We start from the raw sequence: 22,350 nt of genomic DNA, 5'->3' as shown, positions 1-22,350 counted from the left end.
TTAAGGCATAAAAGAAATGGTTCTGTTTTAAACCAGTCTTTGAACCCAGTTGAGGCCATGCTTTTACTAGTTTCTAAATTCCTTCTTCATAGCCAAAAGGGAGAAGTTTGTCATTCCTGGTTTAGTATTATGTCTGAACCAGCCCTTTAAATTGATGTGAGCTGTTGGATTGAGCTGCTATTAGTGCTGGGATATAATGCACTGCCATATGAAATCAAGAACAAGGATGGTGCCGTGTCCTTAAGACTTTCAGAAGTTATCAAATCATTGGGTTCTCGGTTAAAGATTTCTTACTGTGTGATATGTAGTATTTGCAGTAGTCTACTTCATGTTACAATGGCCTAGAAGTACAATTCTTCCTAGATGCAGACAGATTTATGGCGCTCTGTATTCATCATACTTCATCTCCTGAGGGAACCAAGTAACTTTTTGACAGGAGCCCATAGTATCTTTGTTTTTCAAAAGGGAACCTGTTTCTTTGTAAACTCATGTTCAGTAGTTGTATAACAATACTCTGTGGTTTAATCTGATCTCAAAAACTAATACTGTTTACTAAATCTCGTATGAATCTATCAACAATACCTTTAACATGACACAAATGCAACCGGCAGGACTAAATTTCATTGAGTACTCCTTAAATCTGTGTTTGTGATCATTTTCCCCGTCCTTCAAAATAAAACCAAAGACTGCTTTTCAACTTGTTATAGATTCTACAGAGAAGAAATGCAGCTGTAAGAATGCCAAGGTCTGAGTTCATTAGGAATGTGCAAGGTACAATCCATAGGAGTTATTGATTTTTCAACCTTATTGGAAAAAATCAGTCATGCTTTTCTTTTTTTCACAGAAAGAACCATGTGTGTGTGCGTGCGCATGCACACGCTTTTCTGATAACATTCCACATCAACAAAGCATGAACAAAAACGATACAACAAAGAAAAATCTTTCCTTTCATAGATTTCAAGGAATTGACAAAAAAAATAATCTGAAAATATTCTACTCCATTCTACTCCAGATTTGCAAATCTTTTCTAATTTCTTTCCAAGCCCTTGAGTAATTCTCATTAAAGATATTGCGGTTATTTACTGTTAACCATATCCCCAGGTATTTTACTTTCTTTTTACTCTTCATACTTTTAATTCTTTCCAAGTCTTTCGTGAGTTGAGTATCCGTATTTTTTACTAGCATTTTGACTAGTTGTTTTTGTTTGTTTAGTTTAAAACCTGCTAAGTTACCAAACTCCTTTAATTCCTCCAAAACCACTGGTACACTTTCTAGTGGGTGTTCCAACGTCAAAACAACATCATCCACATAAGCTTTTAACTTACAACATACTGTAGTTGGCCCACTTTTATACCCCTTATTTTGTCATTAATTCAATTAATACAAGTGTGTGTGCATTGTATCAGTGGAAATTGCTTCACAAAAGTGTGGTTGTTGGGAGGAATTGTACTAAATGCCAATAAATTGTCATGAGGCCTTTAAAAAGAAATTGCAAACTGGTGTGGAACTATAAGAACCAAATTTAAGATTGGAAAAATGAGAAATGGAAAGAAACAGAAACTTACATATTTGTCCACCTCTAATACCCACTACAAATAACCATATACTGTAAACTTAAAAACAAAAACAAAAACCACACCAAATCCTATGTACCAATACCCCTCTATTCTCCATATTCCAAGTCTGAAAAGTTTAGTTAGGGTTTAATATGTGAGTTAAATTGGTAACTCATTTTGAGAGCTTAGCATACATTTTACTTAAGCTGTTTAACAAGTTCCACCATTGATAAACTAGACTTATTATGGAAGTTTAATCAATTTTGAAATGAACATAGAATCCTATACTAGGAAACCATGTTAATTTGGGTCTTGTTGCTTTATGCTCTCAAGTTCACAGTGATTTATTTATACTTTAATGCCATTATCCATAGTATATAGTATAGGATGGGGATTTTCTAATTGTTTCTTGTTCTTATATAAAAGAACTTTAATCATCTATATTTGCATTGATATTGCAAAAACAATAAATTTGCAAAACTTACTGAGTCAGGTAAGTTCATTCTCTTAATTAATAGCCTTTCCCAATCCTCCTCTAATATTGATTTAGGCAAGCTGAGAACCAAAAGGTCAAGAAAAGGTAACTTCTTATCCAGATATGTGGTCTTGCTAGATCATGTTGAGGCACACTGCTGGAGACATCCAAGAGCTCTGCCCTCATTTACTTATGCTTTGCCCATTCTGATAAGCTATCTGCTCGACTGTGTATACTGCAGTTGAACAAAGAGAGCTTTTTAAAAAACATTTTCTGTTATATATTGTAAGGAAGAAAACTATGCTGTTTAATGCAGAGAATGATGTTTCCCATGTTGTATCTCTGCAATACATGAAGTCAATATTTGTATTAATGCATTCTGTCCACATATAGGATTAATATGTGGAGCACAGGGTGCGCCTTCTGACTCCACTTCTGACATCTGTGCATTGAGTGTGGAGAATTGCAGCTGATGCAGTCCTTTGCAGATGCCCATGCTCAATGCATGGACACTGGGGAGTGGGGATGGCACAACATATGATCTAAGGGACAGTTTGGGGAGCTGTTGCCTGCCTCTAGCCAGCCTTTCTCAACCTGTGGGTCCCCAGATGTTGTTGAACTACAACTCCCATCACCCCTAGCTAGCAAGGCCAGAGCTCAGGGATGATGGGAGTTGTAGTCCAACAACATTTGGGGACCCACAGGTTGAGAATCGCTGCAAGACCAACACCAGATTTAGGGTGGTGTGGGCGGTTTCCTTGTTCAGGGCACTGAGCTGAGGGAGTGCACAACAGAAAGCAAGAGGGAGGACAGCATGAAAATAAGAAATATGGGGAGGGGGTTTTGTCATCACTTAGGGAACCATCATTTAGGGAAGCCTGCCCCTGTTCATACATTGCCTATTGCATGGAAGGAGCATGTGAGAGGGCCAGGCCTGTACAGACGGTGGGGGGAGCCAGGGTATACATACCCTGGGCCTTGCTGGGATAAGCCAGCCAAGGTCTTGCCAGGAACCAGCTGCTTTTTTGATGGAGTTTATAGTAGGGTTGCCATATTTCAAAAAGTAAAAGCCAGGACACCCCAAAAGTTGTTGAGTTTTTTTGTTTTTACAAAAATGCCAAAAACCTGCTATTTTTCAATTGACTTGCCTAAGATCCAAGACAAAGTACCGCCTTTCAGAAATCCCCCGCCCCCGGACGTCAATTCCAGCTTTGAAATCCCATTAATGTTAACTTTATTCTAACAAGACTGCCACACCAGGGCTCAGACAAGCTCTGCACAGGCCTGGATAGGGCTATTGTTGCTCTAAATAACTGATAGGCTAAAAAGCTGTCATGAAAATATATCTGTATATTAATTTGGAGACTAAGAAATCTGCACTAGCATAGTTAAAGTAGTGTATTATGTGAAGCTAATGGAAACCTGTTCTAGTATAATGTCCTTCTGTTTCAGAGGCCCATTGATAATATCTTTTGTTAACATATTTCATATATATAGAGTTACAGCAGTGTACCTATCTTTAGGATACTCTGCTTGCATTAAGTTTCCAGTTTACTTTAAAACTCTGGCTCGAGTTTCTGTAAGGAATGATTGAAGTGCCCATTATTTACCTACATAGATAGTACTCATATTGTTGTGTTGCAACAGAATTCTTTGTGAGAGCATTTGGAGTTTTAGAAAAATGTTAGCACTATTCTAGCATGCAGAGTTTGATTCCTGCTCTTCAAGATAATTTGGAAAAGAGCCTTATTAAGTGTTAGATGAATATAAGCATCTCATGATGCTCCAGTCACCACCAGCTCTTATACATATTCAGGAAGTTTTTAGGAGCAAGTAATTTAGATTGAAATGTAAATATATTGCATGAAAATAATGGACACACTTTTAACAACAATTATTACTCCATAGATGATTGTGTAGACATCTAGGTATTGTATAAATGGGCTCTTAAGACAAGCTATATGTATATATCTATCTATCAGTCTATCTAGCTATCTATCTAATGGTTGACAAAGCAGTTTTGTGTTGTCTGCCAAATAAATATTTATGCGTAGATAATTTGAATGTGCTTTTTTGCATTTATAAAGATCCTAAGTAGCCACTACTTTGCACTTAGAGCTTTTTGTCAAAGCTAAATTTATCCTTCATTTACACAGCTTTTTAAAAGGGACACATGCACAAAGCAACCCATGTTGACGTAAATAATTAGATCACATTGTGGACTATGCACTAGCTTTTAGGTATTTATTATATTTTAATGAAAACTGTTTCTCATTTTTTATATGTTTATGAAATATGAAATCTGCCTTTGGAAGGCCACAAATGGAATGAACTTTGCTGTGGTGGTAAAGTGTTTCCTAGCAACACCATGTCCGTTATAGTCTTCCTTCCTTCCTTCTTCAAGCTAAAAGCAAAGTCATGTCCATTAATTCCCAGCTGCAATGAAAACTTTTTCAGAGATTTAGTTGGCTTCCTACTGTTCATGTTTTCATCTTGCTCAGATGTACTGGGGGAGAAAGCCCCTCTGCTACTCTGATCTGTTTATCTCTCTCCAATTTCCCTTCAACAAGAAAACCCAGAGTGTATATATTCACAATTAATGCTCATTTTACATTTAAAACAAATCAGGTGTCCTGCAGCATGATGCCTCCCTTGATATAGTATCATTGTGGTTGTTCAGACAGCATGCATGACATGCTGAAGAGGTAAAATAAGACATCTTCAAGATTTATTTTAGACTGCACAGAGTACTTGCCTCCTTTTGTGCCTGTATAATGCAAGCACTTCTTTTTTTCTGCCTGAGAGCAGGGTGAATAGTACTTTCTAAGAACACTTTATGAGCAGCAGAAGGAGTTTTATAGGGCTTGTTAGTATGTGGTGATTCTTGGCCATTATAAAGTGCGGTTGCCTTCTCCAGGCTTGTGAAAAACAAGCCCACATCACACAGTTGGCAGTAGCAACAGAGAGCTCAAGGACTAGCTGTGAAAAGAAAGTGAACAGTTTACCTTCAAAAAAGAAATGGTCCAGATTAGACATAATGGTTCAGCAATAGTACCGGTAGGTACACCATACCTAAAATAAGTTGAAGTATCCAATTCCCTCGCACCTAAAGCTGTACACATACATTCTGTTCAAATAGAAAGGATTATACGAAGGCATAGTTAAGGGTGATGTACAGCTTCTCTGAGGAACCTGTCAGCACTAGCTGAGTGTTGTAAATTGTACCTTGAAGTTGTCCCCTTTCTCTTTTGAAGAAGTAAAAATGGGTGTAAAGGTAAAGGGACCCCTGTCCATTAGGTCCAGTCTTGGACGACTCTGGGGTTGTGGCGCTCATGTCGCTTTATTGGCTGAGGGAGCCGGCATACGGCTTCTGGGTCATGTGACCAGCATGACTAAGCCACTTCTGGCGAACCAGAGCAGCGCACGGAAGCACTGTTTACCTTCCTGCCGGAGCGGTTCCTATTTATCTACTTGCACTTTGACGTGCTTTCGAACTGCTAGGTTGGCAGGAGCAGGGACCGAGCAACAGGAGCTCACCCTGTCGCAGGGATTCGAACCGCCAACCTTCTGATTGGCGAGCCCTGGGCTCTGTCCCTTTACCTTTACTAATGTACTACTGGAAGGATTTTTTATTTTTATTTTGTCCCATTCTAAAGCCCCTTCTGACTTCTATTCCACAGCCCTGTTTTGCACCCCTATGCAGGCATAGGGCATAGAAAATGCAGTTCCCCAGAGGATGTCCTCTAACACCAGTGCTTGTGCTTACTGCCCTTCAAGATAGGGAAACATGCCTTGATTTTTTTTTGGTGCGGGGTTGTTGCTTGAACGTTCCTGCTAGGAACGTTCCCAAGGATTTTGATCAAAGAACAATTTTATTTTATTTTACTTCATCACAGTAAACAAGCACATTGTTTAGATGCAAGATATGTGATGTTATCTCTGATATTGTGCAGCTGTCATAACCAAGAGGCACCATCCATATTCATATTTATTATTGCTTCTGGCATTAAAACTGATTCTTTTAGATTTTTGATCACAATCCTGAAAAACTTATGTGTAATCGTGCCGATGTCAGTTTGACTATTTTTTGAGGTAGAGATTATAAAATAGCATGATCTGTATAATAATTAAGGGTCTTGGATATTCCCATTATAGATCAGATCATGTCCTTTTGGTTAGCTTACCAGCCTTTGATCTGTATCACATTCATGCATCAAATGCCATCGCATGAATGAGAAAATATATTCCTGAAAGAAGTTGCTCAAGCACACTTGTTCCTGATTCCTATTCTCTATGTCTTTGTTTTATTGATCAAAAAGTACAGGTCCTATTTCCTCTGAGACTTTTTTACCTTCTGGATGCTGACTGCCAAAGCTTTCCTATTATCCATTAATAATTTGCTTTTCTGTGTGGTCAGAATTGTCTGTACGCATTTGTATGTTCGGAACAACGAAACATTTAAACAGAACTACTCACTTTACAGATCATAGGGACCTACTGAAATTGTTAGCTTCCATGTAATTCCACATGTCAAAATAGTGCGAGATCATTAATAAATATCCAAACCCATTTAAAAAGTGTTCAGTGAAATGGAAGAGAGAACAAGTAACTATTCACTTCAGTTCAATTTTTAATTCATTTTTATGGTTAAAGAGTCAAAATACTGCTTGTTTGTAGTATGTTAAACTGTGGCTTCAGTAGGATTATGTTTCTTTAGTTGGCACTAAATCATCATCTCATTCCTGAATCTTGTATATATTTGTAGCTGTGACCCAGGAAGGCTTCAAGATATTGTTTAGATTTAATTTCCCACTGAATTTCTTCATGCAACAGCTTTGCTTGACTAAGCTAGACCACAGCTGTTGATGGGTGGTTCTGGTGCACATAAATCACTTTCTGCTGCATCACAAGCACATTCTGTGATCCTGTGGTTCTAAGTTCCAGGCCAGTTCACTGCTTTAGTGCAACTCCACAAGTCATGACATTCCATTGCCGCAGGGGTCACCGCTCCACATCCATTAGTGTTGCAGCTCAGCAAATTATGCAATCAGAACACAAATTACTTTGCCTCCAATTTGTGAAAGGGGTTTCAGCTATTAGATGTTTTTAACCTTCTTGTGTTTTTGTACAAGGGAGGCTGCAATTTTTACTGTGACATTGTTACTCCTGAGTAGTTTGGTTGTAGCCTTTGGCTGCTGCAGAATTCCAAGTGTGTATATTAAAAATCCAGGGAAATCCAAGACTTAAAATTAGTTGAAAGCAAGGAAAGACACCCTGAATAATTTGGAGCCCTTAAATGATCTCTGCGCTATTTTAAGGTAGCTTTGCAGGTAATAAGATACGACACTAAGTACAAGAATGGGTGCACTCGTTTTCCCACCCATAACCATATTTTGTATAAAATGCACATTTATTTTGAAATGTGGTTCTATTTCAGTGTTTTGTACAAGCCCACAATCAAGGTTATAGAACCCTGATATAGCAAAAATGCACGTGGATTAAATTTCCTTTTATTGAGATTACACTTGTCCCCTAATAATTTATAGATACCTGTAGCAGGAATCCAACCACAGTCTCAGATTCTTTGGGGGGATGCTTATATAGAGCTAGTAACATGTCATAAAATTATAGATATTCAAAAGTTAAAAAGGGGGGGGAATAAGATCTAGCTGCAGTAGAAGCTTAATTCTTTTTTGCTATTAAAATCAACCCTAAAGATATATTTATGACACTGAAGACTACATGTGTTTTTACGCATTATTTCTCTTTTGCCTTCTACTTCCCATAGTCATCCTCTAAGCAAAAAGATGTTCCTTACACCAGCGAGCATGTTTGATACAGCCTTCAGCTTTCTTTTTGAGTGCACAGTAACATTGTTTAATGTGCCTTGAGCATAGAATCTTAGTGCAAATAGTATTTCTTGTACTTATCTTCTTCATTTCTTCAACCAGATGGCTGCCCTGATTTGTGCAATGGCAATGGGAGATGCACACTCGGTCAGAACAGCTGGCAGTGTGTCTGCCAGACCGGCTGGAGAGGGCCTGGATGCAATGTTGCTATGGAAACCTCCTGTGCTGATAACAAGGATAATGAGGGAGGTGAGCAAAAGTCTTCCAATTCCCAGCCCCTAAAGAACAGAGGGTTATGTGCGGCTTCGTCATGAGTCATTTTACTAGAGAAAGACCCCCTCTCCTACTATTGTCAAGTGTTGTTGTTACATTTCCTTCAAAACAAATGAGATGGAGAAAGAAGAGCTCTTGTGGGGGAAATGATGTGACCTTAAAGACTTCTTTTTAAAATGTAGAGCTTCATTCATCTCTGGTGAAACTAAGGTTTTTGCTGCCGGAGTTTACAGTTGGGAATTGTATGGTTTAGAACTTTAGGACTCGGTCCTGTCTTCAGGTATGCACCCTTTATGACCTAAAAGTCCAGAAAAGCAGCCTGTACTACACATTATTCAAGCAAAGACGCAGCTGATTAAGTAGGATACTTTACAAAGTACTGTAAATATTTGTTAGAGCAAAGATGACAGGCAGAATCTTAGACAAAGGTAACACAAGAAACTTTATATTCTACGTTCAGAGATGCAGTTGAAAAGCCAGCTGCCAATCACCTGGAATCATATAGGACATCACATGTTGGCAGATAAAAAGATGGTTAGGCTTCTGAAGCCCACAAGGGGCTTCTGAAGGCCTGCCAGTTGGGGTGTGTGGAGTTTTGAAGGCACTGCACACCTGGCTCCTGAAGATGTCTGAAAGCGCAGCACAGTGCTCTTTGCAGGCGGCTTGCAAGAGCCCTGAGCTGTGCTTTAAAGTCCTGCTGATCAGACGGTTTTAATCCATATTTAGTGTTTCATTTTAGCACCAGAGGTGGATTTAGGGCAGCATGACTGGTTCCCTCACACGGTGCACAGGGGCTGCCTTCCCGCCTCCTTCCCAATGCCACCCCTGTTAGCATCCATCCTGCTCCTTCACCCAGGGTTGTTTTGGCGAGGGTTCAGTCCCAGGATCAGTCAATCTATTTCTCAAACCTACCAGTCAATCAAAAAGCACTGATGCAATGCATTATAATTTGCTTACATTTTAAGGTATTGGAACAAACCTTGGGGGCATACATCTCCCTGGAGCTACTGGGCTAACTGTACTTGCCAGAATTGCAAACAGGAATGGCTGCCTCCAAAATACCTATGTAAATAAGAGCACAATAATTGCCCATAATGCCAAAGAGATGGCCCATAATGTCATCTCTTGCATTACTCTGTGTTCTAAGGCATTCAGCTTGTTACCTCAGGAAATGACATAAACAGGTCATAAAGGCATCTCCTTTTCTTTACTCATAGTATCTGATAATCAAGGACCATGTTACCTCTTAACACAGAGGCCTCACTTAGAAGTTATGTGTAATAGGTTTATCATGCCTATTGTTCATGGATTTGTGTAATATTTGGCCATCACCAGATAATGTAAAAATGAATTCTTTGTGTAAATGATATCTTCCATGAGAAAAGGCTTTCTATATAGTCTGTCCTGAACCTGTCAATTTCATTTCCATCTATTTATCATTTTATTTATAATTTCAGCTCTAACTAGCCCTTCCCCAAACTGACAAACTGAATTGTTTATTGCAATAGAAATAATTTCTTGCTACTTCATTTGAAATATTGAATACTTAACTTGACATTTGATCAAAAATAGTGGATGCAATGATGTCTAAATCTCTCAGTGCCACGTATGTTATTGTAGAAACATTCCTTTCCAAGCAACCTTTTCAAAAATTTGATAAAAGTAGACTTCAGATCAGAATTCATCAACTTTTCATGAAGTCTTCAATACAGTACCTAGTGCCATATGATAATTAACAAAACTAATTGCCCTGTTAAACATTAAATATTTGCTCAGCATTTTTAACTAATAAATTTCTCCTTGTCTTGTCATCATTTCAAGAAGTATTTCTAAATGTTTCAATAAAAACCCTGATGCAGCATTCCCAACATGAAAAACTATTCTAGGACATCAAGATACGCATTTGAGTAAGTTTGCCAAATAGCTTCAATAGTTATGACCAAGTACTCAGAAGCCATGGGAAGAGGAAACGTTCTAATCCTAGAAAAATTGCAGAAACTACTACAACAGAAGCACACAGGCATCTTCTCAGTAGCTGCCTCATGATTATGTAAAATATTTGTCCTGAAGGCTCACCTTCACATAGACCCACAGCTACATGCCACAAGCTCTTTTAGTAATCCACTTCTGAAAGTATTTTGAATGTATGTCTGAAGGACTTGCCCAATGTCACAGAGGAAACTTGTGACTGAGCCAAGAGTTAAAACCAGCCATTCTTTCTGCTACTCCGAATATCATTTTTCATCTCTATTGGAGCTGCTTTTTCTAAATTCTTTGGGGGTTCTTCATAAGAGAGCTCACAGAAATCTTCCAATTTCCATAATAGAGCTTCACCTCTCCATTTGTCTCTGCCTGCTGTGACATCCCCATAACTGGAGAATTTGAGTTACTCGCTTGTTCTTGTAGTCTGTTTCCTTACTCCACACTGCTGCTGTGTTAACAAATTTTCATGCTTCTTCTCCCTTCAATATTTTTATAGGGTTACACCACAGGGTGCCCTTGACCAGAATTTCTCCATAATTGTATGGCTGTTGGCAATTATCTTTAGTGGAAAACAGTGATAATGTTGTACTTTTAAGCATTTAAAGAAGCTAAAGTGTTGTTTACTAGATTTTCTGTCTGCTGGTTTGCAGGAGGGGGCAGGATGCCTGGTGGTTTCTCTCTTTGTGCTTCCTTCTTTGTGTTCTTGTGTCCAGCTGCTACAGCCTTAAAGGTAGAAAACTGCTCACAAAGGAGATACATAATCAAGGTTGCTTTTGGTTTGCCATACAGAGATTATTAGTTAGAATCATACCTTTAAATAGTCTCTCGTCTTTATAAAGGCAGGGTCATGTTCAGCCTTACATGAGGCATAAATTAGATCCAAGGTATAGAAATGTCAAACTACCGGTAAAAGAAAAAATGCCATTCTACTAAATGTTTAGAGAGTGAATTCTAAGCTTTCAGCAGGTTATCTTCAGGTCGGAATCTCTGTAGGAGTTAAGTATAATTATTTCTGGTATGCTTTTGCTGTCCTGCCCATGGAGGGGAATTCTGTATTCCTAATTATGGATATCTGCTAGTCTTATTAATCATACAAATACAGCTGGACACAGTGATATCTCAGTCACATACTAGTATTCTGTTGTGGGGGTGAAACAAAATTTAAGTACCTTTTCATACAGAAATAAAATAAATTTCTGTGCCCAGGAGAAGAATGGCGCAGTATATGTGTCTTATGAAATACGGTATTTGTTTCTGATTTCATTAAACTGATTTTTTTTAAATATATAAAGTGTGTGCGTGTGTGTGTGAAAGGTGAGGCTTTTTATAAAATAATTTTCCAAAGGTGGCAGCCTAATTAAAAGATAGCGTTTTCCTGAGGCCAACTCCCTGTTAAAGGCTTTCATTCCAGAATCCTTTTTTGGTTTTAAAAAGATGTTTGAAGTCCATTAATTTACTCTTTGCAGCATCCTTTAAAATTTAATCCCTCTTCTAATCAAGTCCTCAGTAGTCTAAATTACTGTTAAGTATCTTTGGTGGGGATTATGAACAGTTATTCAAGATTATATGACGAATCTAATACTCACAGTACTGTGATTAAATCTATAAATCTCTCAAAATGGCACATATAACCATTTAAAACACCATGGACTTAATTCAGAGAATTAAAATATTTCAAAACAAGATTCACAGGATAACAAAAGGCAAAAAGTTATTATCAAGTACAGACTTTTCTGGATTTCCAGTGTTAATAGCAACAATTAGATTGCTTGCAAACCTTGGGGTTATGTGAGTAGATAGCTGCAAAATCCCTTGTGCTTTTGGCTGGAGAGAGAGTCAGAGTAATGGTTGATTTCTGTTTGAATCCAAGGCTGTGGTTATGGTGGAAGCAACAGAGTTTTGGGGTGTTAATGCTGTGAACCCCTCCATCGTGGGCTCAGTTTGTATTATGTGTAAATCAACAACCCAGTCTCCACTGTGCCTCATTCCAAAAGGAAACACAAACTGTAGGAACTCCCAGATTCTAGCACCACTCAGAGATAGGGGTGGTGTGCAACAGTATGTACAAATAGCATTGAGCCAGAAACTCAAAATATTCCTCATCACTACTTTAGCTTGTTGCAATTATATTCCTTCTCAGTATTGAAAACTCTACCTATTAAAATCTACCTAAACTTTGGAAAGTCTTGACAAATTTTTGTATAATGCAAAATGCCATTGTGAAATGTCCATAGGCATAAAACATCTATATACTGGTATATGGCATTGCCCATTTACTGTATTTTTCGCCCTATAGGACGCACCGGCCCATAGGACGCACCTATTTTTTGAGGGGGGAAATCAAAGGAAAAAATTTGATTTCCCCCCAGGTTTGCGCAGCCATCCCCAAGCTAGAAGAGGGAGACGGAGCACTTCGTCTCCCTCTTCTGCCTTCAGGGACAGCCTCCCAAGCCTCTGTGGGGCAGCGCACTGCGCTGCCCCGCAGAGGCTTTGCGCAACCATCCCAAGCTAGAAGAGGGAGATGGAGTGCTCCGTCTCCCTCTTCTGCCTTCAGGGACAGCTTGGCCCGCTATCCCCCGAGCTTGTGGGGCTGGCAGGGGGAGAAGCAGGCTTGCTTCTCCCCCCGCCAGCCTCCAGATCAGGTCAGGGAATAGCGGGATGGCGGCGCTCCGCCATCCCCCTATCCCCCGAGCTTGTGGGGCTGGTGGGGGGGAGAAGCAGGCTTGCTTCTCCCACCCCCAGCCTCCAGATCAGGTTGGGGAATAGCGGGATGGCGGAGCGCCGCCATCCCGCTATTCCCCGACCTGATCTGGAGGTTGTGGGGCTGGCGGGGGGGGGAGAAGCAGGCTTGCGTCTCCCACCCCCAGCCTCCAGATCAGGTCGGGGAATAGCGGGGTGGCGGCTCTGCGCCTCCCCGCTGTCCCCAGCTTTTGGGTGCAGGCTGCTGCCCGCAAGCCTTGCGAGCCCGCTGGACATCCCACCGGGCTTTCAAGACTTGGGATAGCTTCCTGAAGCCTGGAGAGCGAGAGGGGTCGGTGCGCACGGACCCCTCTCGCTCTCCAGGCTTCAGCGAAAGCCTGCATGCGCCCCATAGGACGCACCCAGATTTCCCCTTCATTTTGGGAGGGGAAAAGGTGCGTCTTATAGGGCGAAAAATACGGTACTTCAGTTGCCAGCCTCATATCCCAAAATCACAGAACACACTGGTATAATAGCTAAGAGGATTTTCTCCAGGAATTTGGGATATGGCATATTCTCTCTTTCTCTCTCTCTCTCCCCCCCCCAAGCCTATCTCCCACTCCTACTGCCTCTACACATATGCACACACACACACACACACAATTAAAAAGAGTGTCTCATTATTTATGTATAATTTACAGGCTCTTGCTCCTATTTTTGGAAAGTCTCAAACCAGCTTAAAAAATGGAGGGAATATCATGAAATTAAACATTCCATCAGTGATTAAGACCTAAAATCAATAATTGATCACATAAATACCCATTGAAACAAACAAACAGAAACCCCTCCTTTTTATTATTACATCTTGTTTTGGTTTTCAAAATATTGCACATCATAGAAAATACTATTCAATATGAAGGAAAATATACCACTGAAGCCCAATCTGGAGCAGCAGGTTTCCCAATTTGTGTCTTTTGCACAAAATAATATTAGAGGGGAATTTTGCATGGTATGCTGCACAATCTACCAGGGGTTGGTTCCATTTCTAACTTATGCCTGTAGCTGTAAATTAATTTTTTCTTCCCTTCATAGGTAAATTCACTTCTAGAGCAATACTGTTTCTGAACATGTTTGCCCTGTTCATATATTGGAATGTAAGGGTGTGTTTTTAAGTTTCTTAGAACAAATAATTTTGAAACGAAAGGGGGGGGGAGGAATGGGAAAGGGAAAGGGGAAAAGTGGATCCTGCCCTTCTGCAATAATTATTTGGACAAGCTTTGCTTTTATAGAACAGTGACTCCTGTGATTTGATATTTCATCAGGCCTGTGATAGTTAAGATAATACAAGTATTTCACAGCACAAAAGCAAATCATGTAATTTAGCTTGCCTCATCAAGCTTTGCCACAGCAGGGGTCTCTAATTCAAGTCAGACAAAAGATTTATAAGGTTCTCAATACAAATACCCACAATACCTCAGGAGATAAAAAGGCTCCCTAGAGCAAATACAATAGACCTGGTTCTCAAAGGCATCTTTAAAATTGCTACTATAATAAACAATTGGTATCTGTTATTGACAGTTTTAAATATGTATAAAATATAGGCAGCATCTGCAGCAAATATGGTTCTTCGCATGAGTCACTAAATCCTCATTTGCTTGTTTTTCTAACTTAAAGAAAATATCTTTTATACTTTGTAACAAAGCCTTTGCACTTCTTGTCTTCCCCAAACTGTTACTGACATTAACTTTATTGATTCTGGCAATGACTCAGTTGGGAAAGCAGCTACAGAGGACATGAGTGCAGTAGAGCTAGTGCTAGCATTTTCAAAAATTGGCACTTGCAACCAGTTGAGCAGGCCCAGAGGTTTCAGCTGATCATTTTCAGGGACCAGGGTTGTGTTCCAGGCTTCTGGTTATCAAAAAGAAGAGAAAAAGAAAGAAAAAGGGGGAAAATACATCTATTATGGTGGCAATATTCAGGAGACATAAAGCAGGTCACTCAAACAGTGGCGTCAGTTGCCACCTCAACTATGCTTCTGTTTCCTGAGCATCTACAGATAGCAAGCAGTGTTCTCTTTTGACTGAATGAGTATTGTACCTCCATCAATACCTGCTATACTTACTTATTGACAGGACAAAATATCCCCTCCGCTGTACTTGGTCATGTGCTTAAACAACAGCCATCATGCTATCCTGTAACAATCTAAAAAAATTCCTTCCAGTAGCACCTTAAAGACCAACTAAGTTAGTTCTTGGTATGAGCTTTCGTGTGCACACGAAAGCTCATACCAAGAACTAACTTAGTTGGTCTTTAAGGTGCTACTGGAAGGATTTTTTTTATTTTGACTATGGCAGACCAACACGGCTACCTATCTACTACTGTAACAATCTGTAATCTTATCCATTTATTATTCCTTGAGTGGCCACTGAGACTAATGAGAGAAATGCAAGTGTTTGTATGCATTCAGCTAATTTATACAAAGTCCTCTTAGATACGCTGAACAGTAGCCACAAATATTTAGCAAGTTTAAACATCAAATAAATATTTATCATGACATGTGGCTATTAGCCTAATAACACACTACAAAAGGGGAGTTTTAATGTTTTACTAGGTAATATCCACTAACCGGGGACTCTTGGTGGGCAGCCGTTGCCATGGCTGCAGTGGGTTCAGGGAAGCCGCCATCTTCCAGTGTGGCTGAGGGAGGTTATGGCTGGCGCTGTCCACCTCCAGCCGCATCGGGGTAAGGGCGGAAAGTGATAACTTAGCCAGTTGGGGGCAGGGGCTTGGAGGCTGCGAGCATCCTGCCCCTAGCCTTTTTTCCACCCACTCTGGCTTAATCTGTTGATGGAGGGGCCCAACTGATTTACTGTCTCTCACTGGGTCCCTTTGATCCTTTATCCTCTTAATGGCCCATTCCTCATGGCAGTCACCTCATGAGGAAGCTAGCCTGTCTTAATTAGCGTTTAACACTTTCTAGATCCAGGGATTAGAGTTGTCTGTATCTTAACACCCCACGGCTTGATTAAATTCTAACACTCACTGAATCCAGGGATTATAGGTGTCTAGTACCCACAAACTCATAACAGCAGAAAACTGTGATAATCATGTAATTTAACAACAACTCACAAAACCGTGGTTGATAATACAGACATCCTGCCATTAGTTAGTCAATTAAAACACAGTGAGCTAAAAATCATCAGTTGTTAACCTACTTACTTGCCAAATTGTCTCTGTAAATACAGGTGGTTATAAAATAAGATGGGAAATACTCTAGTTATTTCCTGATTAAAGTCTTTGGAAGAGTAAATTAAATTGTCATAGCTGGTATATCTTTTGCTTATCCAGAACATTCCAGCTTCCCTTAGGAATGCTTTTCATTGACAAATCTGATGATCAGGTCATGATTTTGTGGAAGCAGCAAAGCAAGGAGGAGGAGATGCTGTATAATCCCCTGGTTTAATGAAAAGACAAGTATGAATTTGTTGCAACAACAGGACCATATTTATATACTGGTATAATCATCATTCACATTGAGTTCAGTGGAGTTAGCCACTTGGGATAGTTGAGCTGAGCTGTGTTATAAAGCAGATAGAGGTTCTTCATTATTTCAACTTCCATTCTGGATTATTTACTGCTGCAATTTGACAAATTATCTTCCTACAAAACCACTTTTTGACATAAAAAATATAAATTCCTGACACGACAAGCTTTTAGAAAGGGGATGAATGAAAGCTACTGCTTTTAATTTATTCCATTGTAGTCTTATATTAATGTAGTTTCCCTAGAGTTTAGGGAATGTTACATGAGATACTGTGTGCATGCATGCACATGCAGATACATACATTGTATGAAAAAATTGGTTAGCCTATATTTCATCATTTTTTCTAATATTATTTCAATTATTTATTTATCATATAATTTCAGTGGCACTTCATCAAGGTTGTGTGTGTGATTTTCTGCCCCAGTGAGATTTCCAATGTATGCTGGGTGGGGAGAGGGTGTGAACCGCAGGTAATATTTGTGTCTCCAGTGTCGGATGAAGTGTGCTTGACAATACCCAATACTCTAGGGCCAAAAAAACTTACTCAGAAGAGGCAGAATTTGTCTCTGCTGAATGCTTGCTCTTGCATATTGAATAAGGTAAAGGGACCCCTGACCATTAGGTCCAGTCGTGACTGACTCTGGGGTTGCGGCGCTCATCTCGCTTTATTGGCCGAGGGAGCTGGCGTACAGCTTCCGGGTCATGTGGCCAGCATGACTAAACCGCTTCTGGCGAAACAGAGCAGCACACGGAAACGCCGTTTACCTTCCCGCCAGAGCGGTACCTGTTTATCTACTTGCACTTTGACTTGCTTTCGAACTGCTAGGTTGGCAGGAGCAGAGACCGAGCAATGGGAGCTCACCCCGTCACAGGGATTCGAACCGCCGACCTTCTGATCGGCAAGTCCTAGGCTCTGTGGTTTAACCCACAACGCCACCCGTGTCTCTATGATTTTTACTTTCTGTTGCAGACAACAAAAATATAATTTAAAGTGAAAATATTGTGAAAATATTGTAAACTGTCTAGAATTATTTTTATTACAATTGAAAACAAACATAAACTAATGTTAATGAATTTGGCGGGTGTTTTTCTAACCCATTAAAAAACCTTCAAGGAAACTGCCATTGATTAAAGAACGCTTCCCAAACAACATTACACAATTTCTGCCAGCCTGTTGACACTTTCTTGATCTTTCCTTGATAATTTGTCATGGGGGGGGGGGGGATGATGTGGCTTTCTAACATTGGCTGGGGTAGTAAATGCACGCCAGTGGCAAAGTGTGTGTGTGTGTGTGTGTGTGTGTGTGTGTGTGTGTGTGTGTGTTGTTTCTGGAAGGAAAATGGTAAGTGACAACTGGCTAAAATTTCAGACGTTGTTGTACAGGTAACAATTTGTAACAATGTCCTAGAAGTGCTACCCTGCAGGTCTACCTATGTGTAAATTGCACAATAATTTGTGTGCCTGGGGTAAGGTTTTAACCCCAGAAAAATAGAAGGTTAAGCATAGCAGTGTTTGCTGATTACCAACATATTTGAATTTCGTTTATAAGACTATGTGACCTATCTTTTCATCTATAACATATCAGGTTTTGAGGTTTTAACATCTTCCCTTTAATATTCCAACTTGTTTATTAGAATGTTAGCTTTCAGGGTTTCCTAAGTTTATTTAAATGGAAAATGAGGTAAACTAAATGTGTATTTTATCTGTTAAGCAGAATAGTAAATGTATAATTCTTAAGCTTGGAGATACCCTTATTTTCCTTTCAAATAAAGTTAAAAGTGTTTACCTACTCTCACTAGCAAATACTGCTTCAGTAAAATATATTCATTTGTATGGCTCATTACCCAGGATCAATACAGTGATAATACAAATGTATACAGTGTAATATATAAAAACGTGTGAGTGTTTGAATAATTGGTGTGACTGTAGACTTTCTAAAGTTCTTCAATATTACATTTTCCTTTGTGCTCCCATTTGCAAAGCAATCTTATGCTTGGTTATTCTATTGTAATCCCACTGTGTTCAATAGGATTAACCCCCTAGTAAGTGTGTTTAGAATTGCAGCATTAGAGTTTCAGAAAGACTTGCTATTGCTAATGCTAGACCTGAATGTGCTTCCCTAGTAATGGGAAATGGGTCAATGGGGAAAGGGCATTTGCACTTTGGATGTTTTCTCTCCAGGTACACTTGATATCTTCTTTGGACGTCTATTGTAATGTGTCCTGTCACCATGTACATTACATTTTCGTAATTTCACATAGATATTTGACAGTGTGCTGAAATTGAAAGGGCTTTTGTGTTTCCAAAGCATCTAAGCAAAACAAGCAAAAACATGGATATGCATCATAGTTGAGCAGTGTCCCAAACTTTGCATCACATCAGGTGTAGGTTAGTTGCAGCCAACCCCTACAGAAAGCTGTACTTAAGTGATGGGCAGTGGGTTCAAGTATGCTGCATTGTCTGCAAGTCTGAGTTCTCTGTTGATCATGCAGCAGATCCCTATAGAAACAGCTTTGCCGGGCCTATGTTCAGCACTGGGGGAGTGCTGAGCACAGGGCTTCCAAAGTACTTTGCACAGCACTTGCCAAATGCCCCACTGCCAGCTCTGCAAACTCCTTGCACCAAGCAAGGGGCTAGCAAAGTCCCTTGCGCTGTGTTAAAGTTTAACATTAAACCAGCTCCCTCCACCCTGCCCTCCTCTTTTTAAAAAAACATCCAGTCTGATATAGAGTTCTAAAGAACTTGAAAGCTTACTTCTTTTCTTTTTTAACCTTTTGGTTGGCCTAATAAAAGTATTGCCTAGTCAAAGATTTTAGATTTTTTTTTAATGTGGATTCTTTGTACAGACCTAACCATGAAACCTATAGTGTATTATTCTTATGTGCATATTTCAATTTAGTATCTAAGCAGTGATATTCAGGTTTCTCACTGGTATTGAATGGAGACATTTCTAGCCCCCCTAGGTCCTGAACTGGTACTTCAGAACAGTTTGATTGCCTCCTTGATTGTTTGCGAGATAACTGTAAGATTGGCAGTGACAGGGTAATTTACTGAAGATTGCAATGTCAGACTATATCCAAGGGGGCTCGCTGGCATGAAGATGTTATTCACATGACTGACAGGCCACTGGGAGATTGGTGTGCCAATTTAAAGTTCATGGTGTCATCAAAAGTGTTCAGCCGCTGCAGCCCATAATCATGCAACTTGATGAGGTCATTATAGGCATAACATATTCTCACCCCCCATAGACATAGCAGAACACACATACACAATAGCTTGAGCAGGTAAATATAAATTTGCGGAAAGGGAGTAATTTCTATCCTGTGTCTTGCCTTTTTGATTCTTTAATGTATTGATAGGATTCTCTTCTCTCACAGTTGCCTGAACAAAAGCACTGAGCAAACTAAAAGCAGAAGACAATTTTCAGTCTGTAGTGGTAGAAATACAACAAGCCTAGGAAAGATATCAAGGAAAAAGTGTTCAGGCTTTAATGGAAAAACTGTCTTGAATCATTATTGGAACCCAATTATTTTCTCACATTGATTATATAAAGTGGGTAGCAAATGGACTGCAAGGGAGCGGGGTGGATCATCCTTGTTCCATGATAGAAACAGGCTTCAAGATGAATGGGGATCCTAACATGTAAAGGCGGCTGACCTTAAAAGAAAAACATCTACAGCTCAAACAACAACGAGAACTAATCAAGAACTGTTTCATTTTTAATTTTTCTAAGAGATTGCATTGTCCATGGGTAATAATACCAACACAGAAAAGGTCTACAATAAAGCCCACACAAGCTCAAGCAGAGTATTATTTATTTATTGAACATATAGCCCAATCCACCACAAGGTATTGGGACAGATAACAGCTTATTAACTATTCTGCCCTCTCCCTGGATAGCCAACAAAATTCAATTTGAATAAATTTCTCATCCCATTTGCAAGGTGTAAATATTCAGCCTTTAGCAGATTTATGAGTGAAAAAACTTTCCAAAGCTATGGGGTTGCCAGTAGTGGATGGTGCATTGGGGCAGCAGCATTCACCTGACCTCTGGTGAGTCATGTTGCTGCTGCTTACCAAGCAGTGGTGGGGAGGGGGGAGAATGGCATGGTGCACACACACCAGCTGAAGCACCAGATTGACTCCATTGGTGTGTCTAAACTAAGCCACTTATTTCTCCTGCTCTACCTCTCCAAAAGCAGCATTAATGCAACGAACCTAAGATCGGGTAAGTGCTGCCACCCACCATGTCATCCACTACTAGCAGTCCTTGAGAATTTCCTCCACACATGTTCTTCCAAAACAGTTTTGGATTAGGGCTCGCCCTATCGAGAGACAGAATGAGGCAGCCACCTAATGCATCAAATATTGAGGGGTAGGAAGTGGACAAAGTTCTTTACCTGCCATGCCCCCTAATCTAGTTTACTGTCCCAAGGTGCAGGGGAGGACTTTATCCCATTGCCAGAATCAGACTAAGATTCAACTGTCAATCTAATCACCTTTTATATATGGGGTGGCAGCGGGTAGGGGGTGACATCATCTTGTCCTATGCTCCAGACAGAAAAAAAATCCCTATTTCTGGTTGATCTTAAATACAGTAATGTTGTCTAGGACACCAAGACAGCAAACACCATATATGAAACAAGGGGGTAGCAATAAGTTAGTACAGCTAATATATACAACGTATATTGTTTTCAGTGATACTTGTAATTTCATTGCATGGAAATAAACTGAGCACTACAACCAATCTGAATGCTTGCAGACAGCAAAAGCATTGGGGCTACTGCTATCCATGAATCAACAACAACAACAACAACAGCCTGTGTGTTTTTGCTTTCAGATGGCCTCGTTGACTGCCTTGATCCAGACTGCTGCCTCCAGTCGACTTGTCAGAATAGCCTGCTATGCCGTGGTTCACGTGACCCTCTAGACATTATACAACAAAGTCACTCTGGTTCACCAACTGTAAAGTCATTCTATGATCGAATCAAGCTTTTAGTGGGGAAAGACAGCACTCATATAATCCCAGGAGAAAATCCCTTCAACAGCAGGTAATGGCCAAAAATATGATTTTATAGAGACGGGGAAGTACTTCTGACACAAGTTTTAATAATGGCTTAACATAGATTGCTGCTTTTAGAAATGATATTCTTTTCCATCTTGAGGTAAAATCTCATTCTAGGGGCTTCCTCGTGATTTTCTAACACTGTCGTCAGGATGCTTGCTTTCAACTCTAGATCCATATAGGCATAAACCCAGAATACTTTGTTATTCTGCATTGAAATGTTAAGAGAATCAAAAGAATAGCTGAGTGACTGAAACCAACATGACCTCAATTTAAATACAGTCAGTTCAGTTTTTGAATGGCACCATTTTCAAATGTTTTGGCTCCCGGACGCCAAAAACCTAGAAGTAAATGCTCCGGTTTTCGAACGTTTTTGAAAACCCGAACATCCAACACAGCTTCCGTTTTGAGTTTCCCTATTTAATTGAGGCTTCCACTTTCAGTTTTCGGTTTTCAAACGTATTGGAAGTTGAACAGCCTTCCGGAACTGATTACGTTCAAAAACCGAGGTTCCACTGTACATTCCTGTAGTCTGTTCCCTGAAACTGAAGAGATCAGAGTCAAGAGTGGATGTTCATTTGTGCAGGAGTAAACACATCTAGAATAGTATACTTTGTTCCCAAAGAATCTTTCAGAACTGACATTTAATTGCATTTCTTTCCTAGTCTTGTATCTCTTATACGAGGTCAAGTGGTGACTACAGATGGAACTCCACTCGTTGGAGTCAATGTGTCTTTTGTCAAGTTTCCCAAGTATGGCTATACCATCACTCGCCAGGATGGCACGTAAGTCTACTTGCTTCATTTAGTGTTTGCCCTGTTTAGTATGCAGTATCTGTGCAGATTAACAGGTGGTGCTATCTAATGAAACCATGTGGTATTATGTATGGAATTCCTACTGGGCTAAAGAGCTTTCAAGAAAACAAA

General features: G+C 39.8%; 1 protein-coding gene across 19 annotated transcripts in view; it reads left to right on the top strand.

Annotated features, from left to right (window-relative positions):
* TENM2 (teneurin transmembrane protein 2) overlaps window positions 1-22,350 on the top strand; it is a 745,234-nt gene that overhangs the window by 660,885 nt on the left and 61,999 nt on the right. For 18 of the 19 annotated variants that reach the window (XM_081184705.1, XM_081184722.1, XM_081184721.1 and 15 more), the window contains 3 exons: window positions 7,983-8,129; window positions 21,200-21,410; window positions 22,090-22,209. In XM_081184705.1, coding sequence (XP_081040831.1) covers window positions 7,983-8,129; window positions 21,200-21,410; window positions 22,090-22,209 — 478 coding nt within the window. The remainder of the gene's footprint in view (window positions 1-7,982; window positions 8,130-21,199; window positions 21,411-22,089; window positions 22,210-22,350) is intronic. The other variant, XM_081184720.1, reaches the window with a different exon arrangement.

This window comes from Podarcis bocagei (assembly GCF_964188305.1).
Source record: "Podarcis bocagei genome assembly, chromosome: 2".
Lineage (NCBI taxonomy): Eukaryota > Metazoa > Chordata > Lepidosauria > Squamata > Lacertidae > Podarcis > Podarcis bocagei.
Note: the sequence above shows the minus strand (reverse complement) of the source record. Positions and strands in the feature narration are given on the sequence as shown.